This window comes from Paramisgurnus dabryanus, chromosome 1, assembly GCF_030506205.2.
Source record: "Paramisgurnus dabryanus chromosome 1, PD_genome_1.1, whole genome shotgun sequence".
NCBI lineage: Eukaryota > Metazoa > Chordata > Actinopteri > Cypriniformes > Cobitidae > Paramisgurnus > Paramisgurnus dabryanus.
The window spans coordinates 47,221,977-47,238,306 of record NC_133337.1 but is presented as its reverse complement, the minus strand read 5'-3'; the positions used below and the strand labels follow the sequence as shown (position 1 = coordinate 47,238,306).

General features: G+C 37.3%; 1 protein-coding gene across 1 annotated transcript in view; it reads right to left on the bottom strand.

Moving 5' to 3' along the window:
• The window catches only part of pgs1 (phosphatidylglycerophosphate synthase 1), a 30,873-nt gene that overhangs the window by 6,169 nt on the left and 8,374 nt on the right, over positions 1 to 16,330 (bottom strand). The window contains exons 6-10 of the mRNA XM_065262549.2: positions 15,637 to 15,815; positions 6,511 to 6,920; positions 3,387 to 3,462; positions 1,551 to 1,699; positions 325 to 487 (exon numbers count right to left, since the gene is read on the bottom strand). Of these exons, the coding sequence (XP_065118621.2) occupies positions 368 to 487; positions 1,551 to 1,699; positions 3,387 to 3,462; positions 6,511 to 6,920; positions 15,637 to 15,815 (934 nt within the window). The 3' untranslated portion in view covers positions 325 to 367. The remainder of the gene's footprint in view (positions 1 to 324; positions 488 to 1,550; positions 1,700 to 3,386; positions 3,463 to 6,510; positions 6,921 to 15,636; positions 15,816 to 16,330) is intronic.

Below are 16,330 nucleotides of genomic sequence, written 5' to 3'. Positions count from 1 at the left end.
AATCACAACTCGCCTATACTTTTTAAGTAAAGATGTGCGTGCACAAATTTGATTTCGGAGAAATACCAACTTGTTTGAAAGCCTACAATACAGAACTTCATTCTTATGAACATCTGATCCGGTGTTTTTGTTCTTTTCAGAGCCTGACGTGTTTGTACACCGATCACTTTCATTGTTTGTCAAAGAGCAACAATAACATTGTGTGGCATGTCTAGAATGACACGAAGATGAGAAACTAGTCTACCGATTTATCTTTACTACAGCATGCCTGGTCTTCCACAGGAATGAATTATAATAAGTTTGAGAAGTATTTTGGCAGTTAACCTTTTTCGTGAGATGAGATGTGTCGTCACAAGCCTGCTGTTTCTCAGAAGAAGTTCTTGATGAATGGAGTAACCAGTTTAACCCATAACTTCACATATCGATCAGGCTGATTAAAAGTTGAGTTTGAAACTTCAGTAGAGCTTTTATATAACATCTCCTGTTCCTGGAAAAAACATAAAATGCGAAAAAAAGAGACGTCCATGTTCAAACAGAGACACGTGTATATGAATATCTGTATTTATCATCACATTAACAGATGTTACGTCATTTGGAGTGCCGTATGGTCATCCCATTAACTGATCATTCACCATCTGATAAGGGAGGATAATCGGAAACTTACGGTTCACAAACTATAACAATGAATAACATTACCAGTTATTCAGATTTTATTGTGGCCTATATAGATGTTCCCAGAAGAACTGGTAAAGATAAATGGCTTTGCTGTAACCTTTAGATGTAATTCAATTGTAATACATGAAATATAATCCTATTCAAATCACGGTCTGTAATGAGTAAAGGTGTGGACTTTATGAATATCTCCAATAAAACTGCTCATGGTGAAATACTTTTTGTATCAGTAAAATACTGTATGTATAAAGTAGTAAACGAATGTAGGGAATTACTTGTTCACTCAGAATTCAGACCCTACATAGTGCACTACATACAGGGGACAATTCGCTCACAGCTTATGTTTGAAGTAAGAGATAATAAAAAATTATTATGTGCAAATCTTTAAAGGAAAACATCACAGTTTTTTCAATATTTTACTATGTTCTTACCTCAACTTAGACGAATTAATACATACCTATTTTTTTCAATGCGTGCACTTAATCTTTATACAGAGTGTCGTGAATGTGTTAGCATTTAGCCTAGCCCCATTCATTCCTTAGAATCCAAACTAGGATGAATTTAGAAGCCACCAAACACTTCCATGTTTTCCCTATTTAAAGACTGTTACATGAGTAAGTATGGTGGCACAAAATAAAACGTGGCGATTTTTTAAGCGGATTAAAAAATGTTGGATCCTAAGGAATGAATGGGGCTAGGCTAAATGCTAACACATTCATGATGCACTATACAAAGATTAAAAGTGCACGCATTAAAAAAGATAGGTATGTATTAATTCATCTAAGTTGAGGTAAAAACACAGTAAAATATTGAAAACAGGTGGTGTTTTCCTTTAATTATTTCAGTATCATCACACATCATCACAGATGGTGCCGAACCTGTTGCAGTTGGACCTGAAGTTCCTCATTTTCTGTAACTATGGCAATCTGAGCCTCCAGATCTCTGTGCACAGACCGATATCCGAAATTTGGAGAGCCAATAAGAGTGAGGCAGGGGCGGTTTATTCCTCTGACATAGTACCACAGCCCTACAAAACAGAAAAAGAGTAAAAAGTTACCAAATACTTCACCTAAATATTATTATCTGGATTAGGAAATGTGTTAACAGAAATGCTAAAATTACTATTTCTATTACGCACACATCGCTCTAAAAATACTTTAGGAAGTCAAAAGGGAGACACAACGTCAGGGAAAACCTTGCAGCCTATGACGTTGTGTTCCTTATGAAACAAACAAGTTAGCGTCATCACATTGCTGCATTCCAATTTCGCCATTTAAAACAGTCAAGCTGGTTAAAAAAGGTGTAGTATCAGTTGAAAGGTGCACTTAAAAGAGAACACCCCTGTCAAAGTGACAAAAGCCGTTCTGCCTCAACGGTTTACCACACACATCAGACAACAAACAACTATGCTCACTTACCAAACTTCTGTTCTAATAATAGACAGCATGCATGGCCCGAGGTAATGTTATGGTTAACTGAAGTTGTAAATCAAGTGACACAACTGCCAGGAATACTCGAAAATTTATTCCTAAGGACTTCCTCGTACACGCAAAACCATTACCAATTAACCCCACATGCATTTGCAAATGCCTTCAAGCTTTATTATATTAAACACAAAGCAGACAAATTTAATTTAAACTAATAAAGGTAAGCAGCACACATTTGATATTTGTAAAACTCTTCTTCCAGCTCGATTAGTAGAGCACTGCGTTAGCAGCACAAAGGTTGCATTGCAAGTGCATTAATATACAGTAAATATTTTTCATAGCATCCTCTGATATCACGTCTTTGGATCGAGACCAGCACATATTAAAGGACCGATGCACACCGACTTGTCCAGTACGTCTGATCAGCACCTTTGCAAGACGCTTAACTGTGAGTACTGTATCTCACAATCTCTCCCCTCCTGTAGGGCGAAGGCCAGCGTCAGAACTACAGCTAATGGTCATTGATTCTTCTTCTAAAGCTCAGCTGCGGGGACCTCTGCACCCTGTCTGTTCCCACTTCTGCTCAGCTGTTACAAGAAATGACGGCATGACAAGCCGGCATCTAATAAGCTGAACTTCTCAACAAGGAGAGTCAAATTAGACACTACTGGCACTCTACAGGTGGTGATGCTTCCTCTGGATTTCTCTCCATTGCAACCATTTTGTTCTTTGCTTCCAGGCATCATAACAGAAAGAGTATTAGGGGGCATGCAGTTAATGCTGTATGAACGTCATCATCAACTTACAAGTTATACATAATACGCATGTTTCCTGGAATCAAACCCATGACCTTTTGTGCTGCTAACGCAATGTTTTTCCTACTGAGCTACAGGAACAATTTTGAATATAAACATAAATCCAGATTCCATATTTCTGCAACTGCATTGATGCAAACTCGCACCTAAGATTAATTTGAATGATCTGTAAAGACTTCTGCATTATGTGTATCTCAACTTGAACATGTTAATGGCCAGCTGAAATAGCTCAGCTTTAACAACCGCCAAAACCTCCTGCCTCTGGTTTACAGAGAAAACATCAGGTATGTCTGGCAGCCTCTGTGTCCTGAAGCTGTCCAGGAAGAACTCAGAGGCTATTCAATCAGAAGTGCTGGGAAACCTGCTCCATGCATTAAATTATGAGCTTTCCTGTTACACCCAAGTTTTGGGAATAGTTTGGAAACTCGCCATTTTACAAAATATCAGCACAGAATATAAACACCGACAGTACCTTTAGCATGAAAGGTCCAATCATCACGATAGTATTCATGTAAGTGGATGCGGCGCTCCTGACCAAGTTGACACACCTGAAATGGAGAGACTGTTGAGTGAAGCACCTAAAACCAACAAAACCACACGCAAAGGTGGTTTGCACCAAAAAAGAATTGTAAAAAAACAACTAAATGGAAATAAAAAGCAGGAACTGTAAGCTATTTAAATACGTTTAAGCAGTATGACCAAATATTGTGGAATTAGTCATTTTATACCACACACTCGTAAAAATAAAGTGTTACTATAAAGTTTCTTTACTTTTGTACCTTCTCTACTACAAAGTACCTTTTGTGAAACAGAGAAGTTCTGCAGATGATAAAGGTTATTTATACAGTCCATCCAGAAAAACACATTGTTGTGGGCACAAATCTACGGAGCCCTTAGGGGACATGGGGAAAAAATTTAATAAAGTTTAGTTTCGCCTGCACACGTGAAACTATTGCGTTTAGTTTCGCGTGTGCATGTGAAACTATCACGCGCGCATGTGAAAGCGAAAGATTTATGTGCAAACACGAAAGTTTCATGTGCGCACGCAAAAAAAAAAAATTCTGCACATGAAGGTTTCGCGTGAGCACATGAAAGTTTCACGTGAGCAGGCGAAAGTTTCACGTGAGCATGCGAAAGTTTCACAGGAGCACATGAAACAAAATTTTAGATTTTTTTTACTCCAATGTCACCTTAGGGGCTCGGTAAAAATCCTTGATCTTGCGGCACGTTTTCTTTAAAAATGCGATGGAATATGCAGGATTTTTATGCAATTTTATGCGATGAAATTGTGTCAACTTGCGAAAACTGCGGGAACTTGCGAAAACTGCGGGAACTTGCAAAAACTGCGGGAACCGGCGAAAACTGCGGAAACTGGCGAAAACTGCAGGATCTTACAAAACTGCGGGAACTTGCGAAAACTGCGGGAACTTGCGAAAACTGCGGGAACTTGCGAAAACTGCGGGAACTTGCGAAAACTGCGGGAACTTGCGAAAACTGCGGGAACTTGCGAAAACTGCGGGAACTTGCGAAAACTGCGGGAACTTGCGAAAACTGCGGGAACTTGCGAAAACTGCGGGAACTTGCGAAAACTGCGGGAACTTGCAAAAACTGCGGGAACTTGCAAAAACTGCGGGAACTTGCAAAAACTGCGGGAACTTGCAAAAACTGCGGGAACTTGCGAAAACTGCGGGAACTTGCGAAAACTGCGGGAACTTGCGAAAACTGCGGGAACTTGCGAAAACTGGGGGAACTTGCGAAAACTGCGGGAAATGGCGAAAACTGCAGGAACTTGCGAAAACTGGGGGAACTTGCGAAAACTGCGGGAACTGGCGAAAACTGCGCGAACTGGCGAAAACTGTGCGAACTGGCGAAAACTGCGCGATCTGAAGTAAACGCTACATTTTTCAACTGTGTGCTGAGATATAAGTGACATTTTCGTACAAAAATTCAAGGATTATGAAATCATGCAAGCCATGCATATTTTGCGCCCAGAGATCTGTCATTTATGCGGCGAAAGTGCGCGTATTTGAAAAAATGCGTCCCTCACATAAATATGCGAACTTTGGCTGATTATGGATTGAATCATGCAATCGCATCATCGAGTTTTGGACTGTTTATAGTACCATACAGCCAAAAACAGTTCACCCTTTTTGTTTAAGTGCAGTATGATAGTACACATAGCTACTATAGTATTTAAAGGGGAAATTCATGAAGTGCTGTAATTGGGTCCCCTGTGCTTCTATCAACCTAGACAATGTGTAAAAGATCAACCCAATAACTTCGTTTTGGTAAACTATTCTCTGCAAACATGTTAAAAAATAGGTAATTGAAATTGGGATCCCTTTGTGATGTCAGAATGGGATAATACCGCCTCTTAATCTGCACTATCCAACCATGACACTGTCATTTAGAGTAGAGATCAGCACATTTGCATTTAAAAGGACACACCCCAAAAAGGACGCCTTCTTGCTCACACCTACAAAGTGGCGATTTTAACATGCTATAATAAATGATCTATATGGTATTTTAAGCTAAAACTTCACATACGTATTCTGGGGACACCAAAGATTTATTTCACATCGCTAAAAGTCATGTGAAATATCCCCTTTAAAGGTACAGTGTGTAGATTTTTAGCAGCATCTAGTGGTAAGACTGTGAATTGGCACCAACGGCTCAGTCCGCAGCTCACCCCTCCCTTTCAAAACGTATAGAGAAGCGACGGTAGCCGCCACAGGACAAACAAGTCATAGTCTGAGACAACATAGTGACAAAACACGCTTCATAGAACAGTTTGTCCATTTAGGGCTTCTGTAGAAACATGGCGGCACAAAATGGCGACTTCCATGTAAAGGGACCCACGGTGTATGTAGATAAAAACGTCTAATTTTAAGATAATAAAAACAATACAGTCTATACACTACTGATAATATAGTCATGTATATTATTATTATTATTGCATTTCAGTCAAGAGGTACTATATGGTAGTTTTTTTTACTGAAAAAATTTACTGCAAAATGTTTTATATCTAACATAACCTTGTAATGAAACAATGCTTGTTTATAGTATATGTTTTACTTTAAAATAAAATTATATTTTGTTATTTTGTAGATTCTTGGACACAAGCCTTATGTCATTCATTACAAATAAATAACGAATTTACCATCAGTTGCAAACCAGTTGTGTCACTTTAAATAACAACTGTTTTGGTTATATAATAAGTGCACAATAAAAGACTCAGAATAGTAACTCAACATCTGAAAGAGCCAGGAAGGAAGCTATTGTAAAACAGTCAATATGCACACACCTGTGAAACAGCTTACATCAAGCAATCACATATCTGTATAACACATTATCAACAGTATAGGTAAACAAGATCTAGGCTAGCAGTCACACTTAAAATTGAAATAAATATTTATACAGCCACATACAGTAGTTGATCTTTCCAAAATGATGATGTTGGAATTAAACTACCATTTTATTAAGTAAAAAAACAAACAATTTCCGTATGGCCTAATACGGTATAGTACTTGTACTATGTGACAACTAGCCCCAACCTCCTATTCTCCAAATATTCCAAACTATAAAGAAATGCACACCTTGTTGTAGAACTGTCGTGCAATGTGAACATAGGCCTCAGGAATTGCACCTGCCACTCCTTTGGCCCCGAAAAACCCATTAACCTCCGGTGAGGCCATAAGGATGCGGTAGTCTGCATCAGCACCCAGCACCAGCTGCATGTATGTCTTTGTTAGGTTAAAGTAACCCGACGTCAGGTAGACCACACAGTCATCACCTGCCTCTGTGAGTAGTCGTTTTGTTACTTGCTCATCCAGGTGAATCCCCAGAGGCTTCATTTGCACGAGAGGAAAGATCCAGGTGTCATTTGGCACGGTGACATCAGAGTCCGGAGCATCCGTGCACTCTGACATGTTCTGCCGGACACGGGCAGCGCCGACCACCTCCATGATCCGTCTCTGTGCTGATGTGGAGAAATCTGCCCGATTACCTGTTTGAACACAAGATCATTTCACTGAAAAAAATTATTCATTCAATTTACTCAATTTTTTTAATGTAGGTTGTTGCAATTAATTTTTTTAAGCTACATTTAACAAAAGTTTTTATTTTATTTTACTTTACTAATCTTTTTTGTTTAAATGTAGCTTAAATAAATTGATTGCAACCACTTACCTTAAAAAAATTGAGTAAATTGAATGAATCCTTTTTTTCAGTGTTGAAAACACTTAACTATGTGCAACTTTTATAAAAACTTTTATAAAAAACAAAACAAATATATTCCTAGATACCTTTTAAGGTGCCTACTTTTAGCCAAATTTTAAGGCAGCGTTATCTATGCTTTATGGGGAAGAAAGTCCCTAATTATATTACTACTAGGGCTGTCAAAAGATTAATCACGATTAATCGTATACAAAATAAAAGTTTGTTTTTGCATAATGTATGCACTGTGTGTAATTATTTTTTAATCATATAAAATTTTTTGTCATGCGCTTTCCTAAGGAGTGTGTCTTTAGATTTGAGTCATGAGTTTTGCGACACTTCCTTGTTTGGCTTTTAGTGCACAAATTCACTCGGATTACTACACAGAAAAATGTCTCAACAATAAAATATTCAATCATAAAATTAAAGTTATTCTTTCAATAGCATAAAAAATTGCTTGTAGTAGTTAGGCCTGTCAAAACATTAATCGCAATTAATCGCATACAAAATAAGAGTTTGTGTTTGCATAATATATTTGTGTGTTATTATTATGCATATATAAATACAAACACATGCATGTATGCACTTAAGAACCATTAACATGTATATATTTTTTATATATTTTATATTATATATAATTTTAAAAAATGATACAAAAACAAAAATTTTCTTAAATGTATACATATATGTGTGTATTTATATATGCATAATAATTACACACAAATATATTATGCAAACACAAACTCTTATTTTGTATGCGATTAATTGCGATTAATCTAATGACAGCCCAAATTACTACAAGCTATTTTATCATGCTATTCAAAGAATAAGTTTCATTTTATGATTGAAATATTTTATTGTTGAGTCATTTTTCTGTGTAGTAATCCGAGTGAATTTGTGTACTAAAAGTCAAACAAGGAAGTGTCGCAAAACTCATGACTCAAATCTAAAGACACACTCCTTAGGAAAGCGCATGACAACCATTTTTACAATGTTGCTAAATGTTATATTGCCAGTAAAACCATTGCGTACACATCCTGGATAGTCATCATTACGCAGCCCTTCCCGACTTGAAATGCTGCCTATTTAGACAGCAGACAGTACGGCAGCTCACTAGATCTGGAACAGAGCCTTACAAACATCTATATCAATCAAAAGCCCAAATATCCGACAGCAAAGATTAGCAGAGCGATTCTGAGAAATCAGCAGGATCTCGACAGGCCGCGAGCATTCACACTCATTCGGCACGAAATCCGCGTCATCCCCTCCAATTCGATCTATTTTATCAAGTATCTGCTCGTGCGAAATCGTGCAAATGCATGATCAAAACCTCAGAGACACGGGTCAATAACTGCTGACCGTCTGGAAAGGCGCTCTGTCAAACCCTGGCGCCTCTGCGAGACATAATGTGCCACGGTGAGTCATAGCAAGAGAGATAATCTGTAAATAATGAATTAGCTTCAGGGCAAAAAGCTGCATGTTGGTAATGTATGGCAGAAACCTGCTGGTCTACGGTCTCTTTGCTTATTTGGTTAACAGCGAGTTTGCTGGGAGGGTTCTGTTTTGTGAAATGCAAAATTTAGGAAAAAGCAAAAGCCTCCTCAAATATGTGCGGCCGGCGATGAACAAACAAACTTCTCTTTGAAGCAGAATACGGGGGCTTTCCCCACGGACGCAGAGCCAGCCGCCCCGAGTCTATGGGCCTCAAAGGTCCAAACGCATCCAGTTAACAGGGCCACGAAGTTCAGCAGCTCTTACCGACAGACTGTGGGATCCAATTACTGGAGATACAGGGAGGACGTTACTGCCGAGTCAGCGAATGAACTCCTCAATGGACCAGAGCTCCAGTAATTCTTACTGGAAGATGGGGCTTTGAACCTCTCTGCATACCGGGGATGTGCAAAACAACGTTTTGTTAAAATCAGTGGGTTGCTTGATAAGTAGACTAAAGACTATAAGTTTGTTTTAGCATGCAAACGGTCTAATAGCTTATGCATGTGATGCTGATAAAACTTCAAATGTTTTTTACAGTCTAGTTGACTTATGACCCATCTACAAGTCAATTCATACACCGTTGCAGATGTGCGTCAATAGACTCAAGCACACTTAGCTTTTTAGCCCTTGCTTTCCTTCTTTTACCATCATACTTAACGATTCTTGTTTTTGGCTATCAGTCCATCATTTCCCGTTGACCTCATTGTCTTGACAGACTGTAGCTAGGTCCAAATAGCTCCTTCCCGAACTTATCCTCGTGCATCTCTGCTTTCCTCCCTTCCTGCGCAGATCACTTACCACCAGCAAGGTGACATCATTGCATTATTTCTGGGATCCGTGACAAACTGTGGCTTCGCTCCACCACCATTATGTCATCGGACAGCGCTCGCTTCTTAGCCGTGCCGCTTGGGTTACGGATACAGGTTGAATGAGAGTAATCACTCATTCACTCGGTCCGAGGTCTCCGCTGAGCCTGGGGACCAATTGCACTGTAAGCTAAACCGGTCTGGGCCTATGTGAAAAACTATGTGCCTATGTGAAAAACGTTACATACGTGCAAATGTGCACTGATAATGTGGTGTGGAAATGCATGCTGCGTCTGCACAATCATGAATGGTTTACATCCCTGAACAATTCACATAACGAACTCGTGACTAAAAAATTTTTTTATCATGCCACATTGTGACTCATTTACATGAAAATTATATGAATAGGACATGCATAATAAAAACCATGCATGGTTATTCTGAGAAATAAATTGGATGGGAGATCATCCAGTACCTTCGACTTATAAAGCAAATTTTGCCCTAGTTTAGTTGAGGAAATGTTTTTAAATCAAGATCACTTTTATGTGCATACATAAAATCTGTGTGTGCATGACAAGTCATGAGGCTTTCATTGTCATTTTAACCATATATTTAGTAGTTTAGTATAGAGATGACGATTACCGGTTTAATGGTTAATCTCAATAAAAATGTCCTACCACATAATTTATTTAATTACCGCTTTACCGAAAACACCTGTCCAGCAATTTAACCAATTTAAACAAATAACATATAATTCATATCTGCTCTCATGTGTTTGTGATGACAGTGTGGTCCTGACTGTATTTAAATACAAAAAGTTTCACATTTAGGGAAATCTAGTTGCAGTGATACATGCTTTATTCATTTTCCATGAAATGATGCAATCTGATGAGTTTAAAACTTATTTCTACTACGTTTGTTTTTTTCCGTGATTGCTGTAAGCGCATGTGTCATGCAGCTTACTCCTGGGTCCTGAAGTACACCCATATTTCTGACAAAAAACGCAGACAGATAACTTGCTGATTTGTCCTGTGTTTATATGAAAATCTGATTGCTCACTTGTGTTTCATCTGAACTAGATGAACATTTATCTCGCGACCCCAAATGTGCATGATTAATGTTAATGTTATTTATTTTATGTTTATGCGAAATAAATGTTACATTTGGTTTGCATCAGTACTACAGTACAAAACCATGATAATATTGATAACCAGGGGCATCGCTAGACCCATTTTACAGCGGCACTTGCCCCAGTGTAGATCTTTTGTGATCCAGTGTAAATCTCAAGTTTAAATTTTGGCAGTTAGTGAATTCATTTACAAAGTTAATCGGGGCAAAAACGGATCTATATGCAACGAAGTAACCCAATATACGCTTGTAAAAGTGACGCAGCAGTTGCACTGAGGCATGTGCATGTCCGTGGGAGTCTTTGCGTTCGGCCGCGCACAAAAGTCCAGGGGCCTCATGTATAAATCATCCTTAAAGTATGCATACGCACATAAGGCATATTTTGTGTATGCATAAAATATTTTGTGTATTTCAGATTTATAAAACCATGCATAATCTAAAAATCGTGCAAAATTTCATTCATAAATCCCAGTCAGCAGAAGATTATGTGAACGTGTGTCTCTGCCCCATCTCCTCCATGAAACAACCAAATATATAACGTATAACGCTTAGTTTTACTGGGCATAATGTTGTCTGCATATCATTTTAATATGGATTTTCCATCCATGTGACGTTACAAAACACAAGAAAAAATATTGTTGCTGGTTGACTGAAACCGGTCATTTCCAAAAACTGCTACTTACCCATCTGGCAAAAAAAATATTTTTAAATATAATTCAAAATACAAAAAAATTCCAAAACATACATTTGATGGAATATATTTTGAAATATGTTTACAAAAATATATTTTCACAGATATATTTTTGAGATGGTCCTCACTGCGGAACACAACATCCAGGGGGCGGGGTTGGATCTAGATCCAACTCCTCCCACTTTATATACTTTGTTCCGCCAAATGAACCAGTATATTTGCGTTGTTGCAGCCCGCAATTAGTTGCAACCTGTGGTCGCCAACGTTTGCTCTTATCAATTTAAGTGTACGTTTGATTAATAATATAGTTGAGAAAGATTCATAATTTAGAAAGTATCACAGTTAGGTGTAAGGAGAGGTACGGACACGTTCCCGACAGTTTGATATCACTGAAGGGATTTATTTGTACATTATCCCACTTATAACACAACTATTCCTATACGAGTAAATATAAAAACAAATTTATCTGATATCTTTTATTAGCAAAAAAAAAAAGTAAACCATCTTCGAGGGAAACCTGTTTCCTAATGGCTGTAAGCAAAGACGCGTTAAAACAAGTTCAAAGTCCATATATATTTGAATAATTATGCATATTTATATTGTATCCATTAATAGGTCTTAAACTGCATGTGGTAAGATTAGGCTTACCCGAAATGTTTTACTCCAAAACATTATAGCAAAAAAACTTACATTTCACCCTAAAGGCACTTTTATTGTAGTCATAAGTAAAGTTATTTTTTATGTCAAAATAATACCTTAATTTAGTTACGACTTAATGCGGAAATGGTAACGCAGAAACACGTGTATGACGTGTCTTGTGGTAAAACTGCCGACCAATGGGATCTCTGGATCGGGATCCAGCTCCGCCCCTGGATCTAAATCCAACCCCGCCCCCTGGATGTCGTGTTCTGCAGTGAGGCGCTACTGATATTTTTGGCCTTTTTTGAAATATATTTTAAAAATAAATACATTTTAAAGCATTAAAAATATATTTAGCCCTTCAAAAATTTGAATTCAAGGAGATATAGTCACTTCGCATTTGAAGAAAAACTTTGAGTGCTGATCTTCATGAATGAAACGGAGATATTAAAACTAAATGTGTATAAAAACAAGAACAAGAGTTTTTGTTCTTTCACCCCGCTCAAAAAGAGTGCGTACGCACGGTCGAGGGCATTCGTACGGTGCGCACTTATTTACGCCAATTTTATTTTTTATAAATCCCAATATGTGTGTGAAAAATTGCGTACGCATATTTCTATGCCCATTTTGTGCGTACGCAATGTTTATACATCAGGCCCCAGGCCATATGACAAAACTAAAGAACGTTTCTAAATAATAATGATAATCTTATTTGGCTTCTGTAGATGGACATCATATATGTTTTGTGCAAAGCAGGGAAAGGGAAGCAGAAAAGAGAGATGATGAGTTTAAGGGAGGTAAGACAAACTCCTCACCCTATCAGATCTTAAACATTAGAGGAAAAATCTCAGGAAAACCTAATCTATAGAACTGCATTGTTGCTGAGAAAATCAACACATGCATGTGTTATACTGTTCTGTATCTTCAGATATGAAATTAATATTTAGTTCACTAGCTCTAGGACACAACATAAACAGTTGGCAGTAACTATGACAGCGATTATTTTAGTAGCAGTCATAAAATGGTTTCTTGAAATATTGTAAAAATATTATATTAAAAAAAAATTTGTCATCTGTTGTCATTGTATAATGTAGAAAAAAATTTCTCTGCTGCGAAACATTTTATGCCATTTATGCCTCCAAACATGTTAATAATGTTAAGCATGAAGAAGATGATACTTAAATATTTTTAAATACATGTTTATCTTTCCCAGTACTTGTTGCTGTGTAGAATAGTGGGTTAAGCAAAAGGTATTGTATAAAATTGTTGCACACTTCTTGCACACAGCAGTAAAACTTTATGTCTAGCAACGCCCGTATGGGTAACCATTGTGATTTTAGTCACAATAACCGTGATGTAAAATGTCCATACTGTTTCATCTCTAGTTCAGTACATTGTGAAATGAAACGTTTCTCCAAGACCATGGTGCTACAAACAGACACTGAACTATATAAAACAACACAATGGCTAAGGGCTAGAAAAGTTAATGTATGTATAAATAGTTTTAGGATTAAATCTATGCAAAGTTTTATGCATGAGGCCTCTAAAACGTCACAAATAGGGTTTGAAATTTCCTGTTATTCAACATGTGACCACAATGCCAGTATTACAAGGAAATGAGTGTTGAACTTACCATCATAACTCTGATTCATGTGTGTGTTAGCAAGGGTGGAAACCGCAAGTGTCACATATAAAGAAAACACTGTCTGTATCTCTTATCAGTAATTGCAACTTGATAGCAACCAAAAAGTGCTGATTAAGTTGCTGATCAGTGACACAAGTTTGTATCTTCCAAATAAAGACGTGCCCTAATACCAAATAGACAAACTATCCAAACAATTAACTTTAAAGATCAAAGCACTGCTTGCATGGGACTTATTTTTCTTACAGGACGTTAGGTCATTTTCAATTTCATATAGATTTTAATTCTGTTTGTGTTGTTCCTCTCACAACCTGCAAAGCAAATGATATGCTGCTTTCGAACTGCGGAAAATAAATGTAAAAATAGTGATTGTGGTGTTCTATTTATACTTTTTTTTATTTAGACTTTTTTATTTAGCTGCCTGGCCAGCATACCTTTATTATGCCAACTTTAACTAAAATAATACTATTGCTGGCTTCCCATTTGCTCTAAAAGCACAACTAAATCAGCAAAGAGAGTCCAACACTTAAAAGGGACATATTATGAACATCTGACTTTTTCCATGTTTAAGTGGTATTATTGGGTCCCCAGTGCTTCTATCAACTTAGAAAATGTGAAAAAGAACAACCCAGTAACTTGGTTTCGGTAAACCATTCTCTGCAAGCATGTGAAAAAATAGGTCATTTAAATTTGGCTCCCCTTGTGATGTCAAAAGGGGATAAATGGCACCCCTTAATCCGCACAGCACTGTCATTTAGTGCAGCAGCGATCAATTCATTTGCACTCTCAAAAAATTGCACATTTTTGCTCACACCTATTTTAACATGCTATAAAAAATGATCTAAGTGATATTTTGAGCTAAAACTTCACATATGTACTCTGGGGAAAAAAATATTTATTTAACATCTTAAAGTAAGTATTGTGAAATGTCCCCTTTAAGAACGACCATTACAACAGCAGATTCAAAGAACGATCCTCACTTTAAATAATTCCAATGTATATAACACTATAATTATATCACATATATAATATTTATATTTTAATGGGTTTCATGATTCATCCAGAGTACGTGATGTTCTTGACCCTTATCCAAACAACAGACAGTCTACTCCCATCTGAATCAGATCAAATTATCTTGAATATCATTAACATGATTCTCAAAGTGATACTCCAGCCAAATATCAAAATTACCCCATGATTTACTAAACGCAATCTGAGATACTTCTTGTAGACGAGCACATTTGGAGTTATTTTAGAAAATTTCCTTGCTCTACCAAACTTTATAATGGTAGATAAACAGGGATCAAGGAAAAACCCCAAAAAGTGCATTCAGGGTTTTGCGGGTAATCGATGTGATTTTGTATGAAAAATATTCAGATTTTAAACTTTATAAACTATAATAACAAGCTTCCGGTAACGACTTGAACTTTCATGAGAGTCACTGCACAATAAACCTATGGCAACCAACACGCACTACGCTAAAACTCTCTCATGAATCACACAGGACATTTACTAAAATAACTTCAAATTTGAAAGATGATGGACACATGTATCTCTGATTGTTTGTTTAAGGGTTAGTAAATTATTGGGTGATTTGGATATTTGGCTGGAGTATCCCTTTAAATGCATCTCAGTTTAAAGGATTAGTCCATTTTCTTAAAAAAATCCAGATAATTTACTCACCACCATGTCATCCGAAATGTTGATGTTATTTTCTTTTGTTCAGAAGAAATTATGTTTTTTCGCATTGACGCTTCACAGGACCGGAGGAAGATGAGAAGTTGTGGTTTAAAAGTGGATATTTTTTATTTTTCTTGCCAAAAATGACAAACGTTTCGCTAGATAAGACCCTTATGCCTCGTTCGGGATCATTAAGAGTCCTTTGAAACTTAAATTTTTAACTGCATTAAAACTGTTAAGTGTTGGGGTCCATTAAAGTCCATTAAAATGAGAAAAATCCTGGAATGTTTTCCTCAAAAAACATAATTTCTTCTCGAATGAACAAAGAAAGACATCAACATTTTGGATGACATGGTGGTGAGTAAATTATCTGGATTTTTTAAGAAAATAGACTAATCCTTTAAGAATCCGGTTTAGAACCACTTGCCTTTGTACGGATGCACCATCCCCTCCATCATGTCCACACTGTCGTCGGGTCGAAGCTGCAGAGATACATCACCAACAGCTCCCACAAGATCAGCAAAGAAATCAGCCACCTCTTCGCAATCCTCCAGAAGCACATACCGGTCCTGGCGGTTTGTAAAGTAGGAATCGCTCAGATTGGCCCTGTATGAGATGACATCACACTAAGAGTGGGCCAACACATATAGCCTCTTCCACTGAATAAAAGCTGATGGGCTTTACACAGTCTAAAACCCTTTGTACACACACAGCCAGTATCAAAGCATGTAACTTTTCCAAGAGTTTGCAGTAACAATCAAGATAAATCTAGAGAAAGTCATAAGGGTCAATTGTTCGAGATAACTATTGGAAAATCTGGAATCTGAGGCTGCAAAAAATCTAAATATTGAGAAAAATCGCTAGGGATGCACCGAAATGAAAATTCTTGGCCGAAACCGAAAAAGAGGAAACCAAGGCCCAAACACCGAAAGAAATTATTATGCCAATTATTAATACGGTACCATTGCATTTATGGCTATCACTGTGTACTAATTTACTAGGGGTGTGACGGATCATAAAACTGATGGTTCGGATCACATTACAGTTTTTGAGGCATGGATCAGATTATTTTTCAGATCAGCAAAAAAGGGGTGGGAAAAATCTAATAACAAATAAAGACA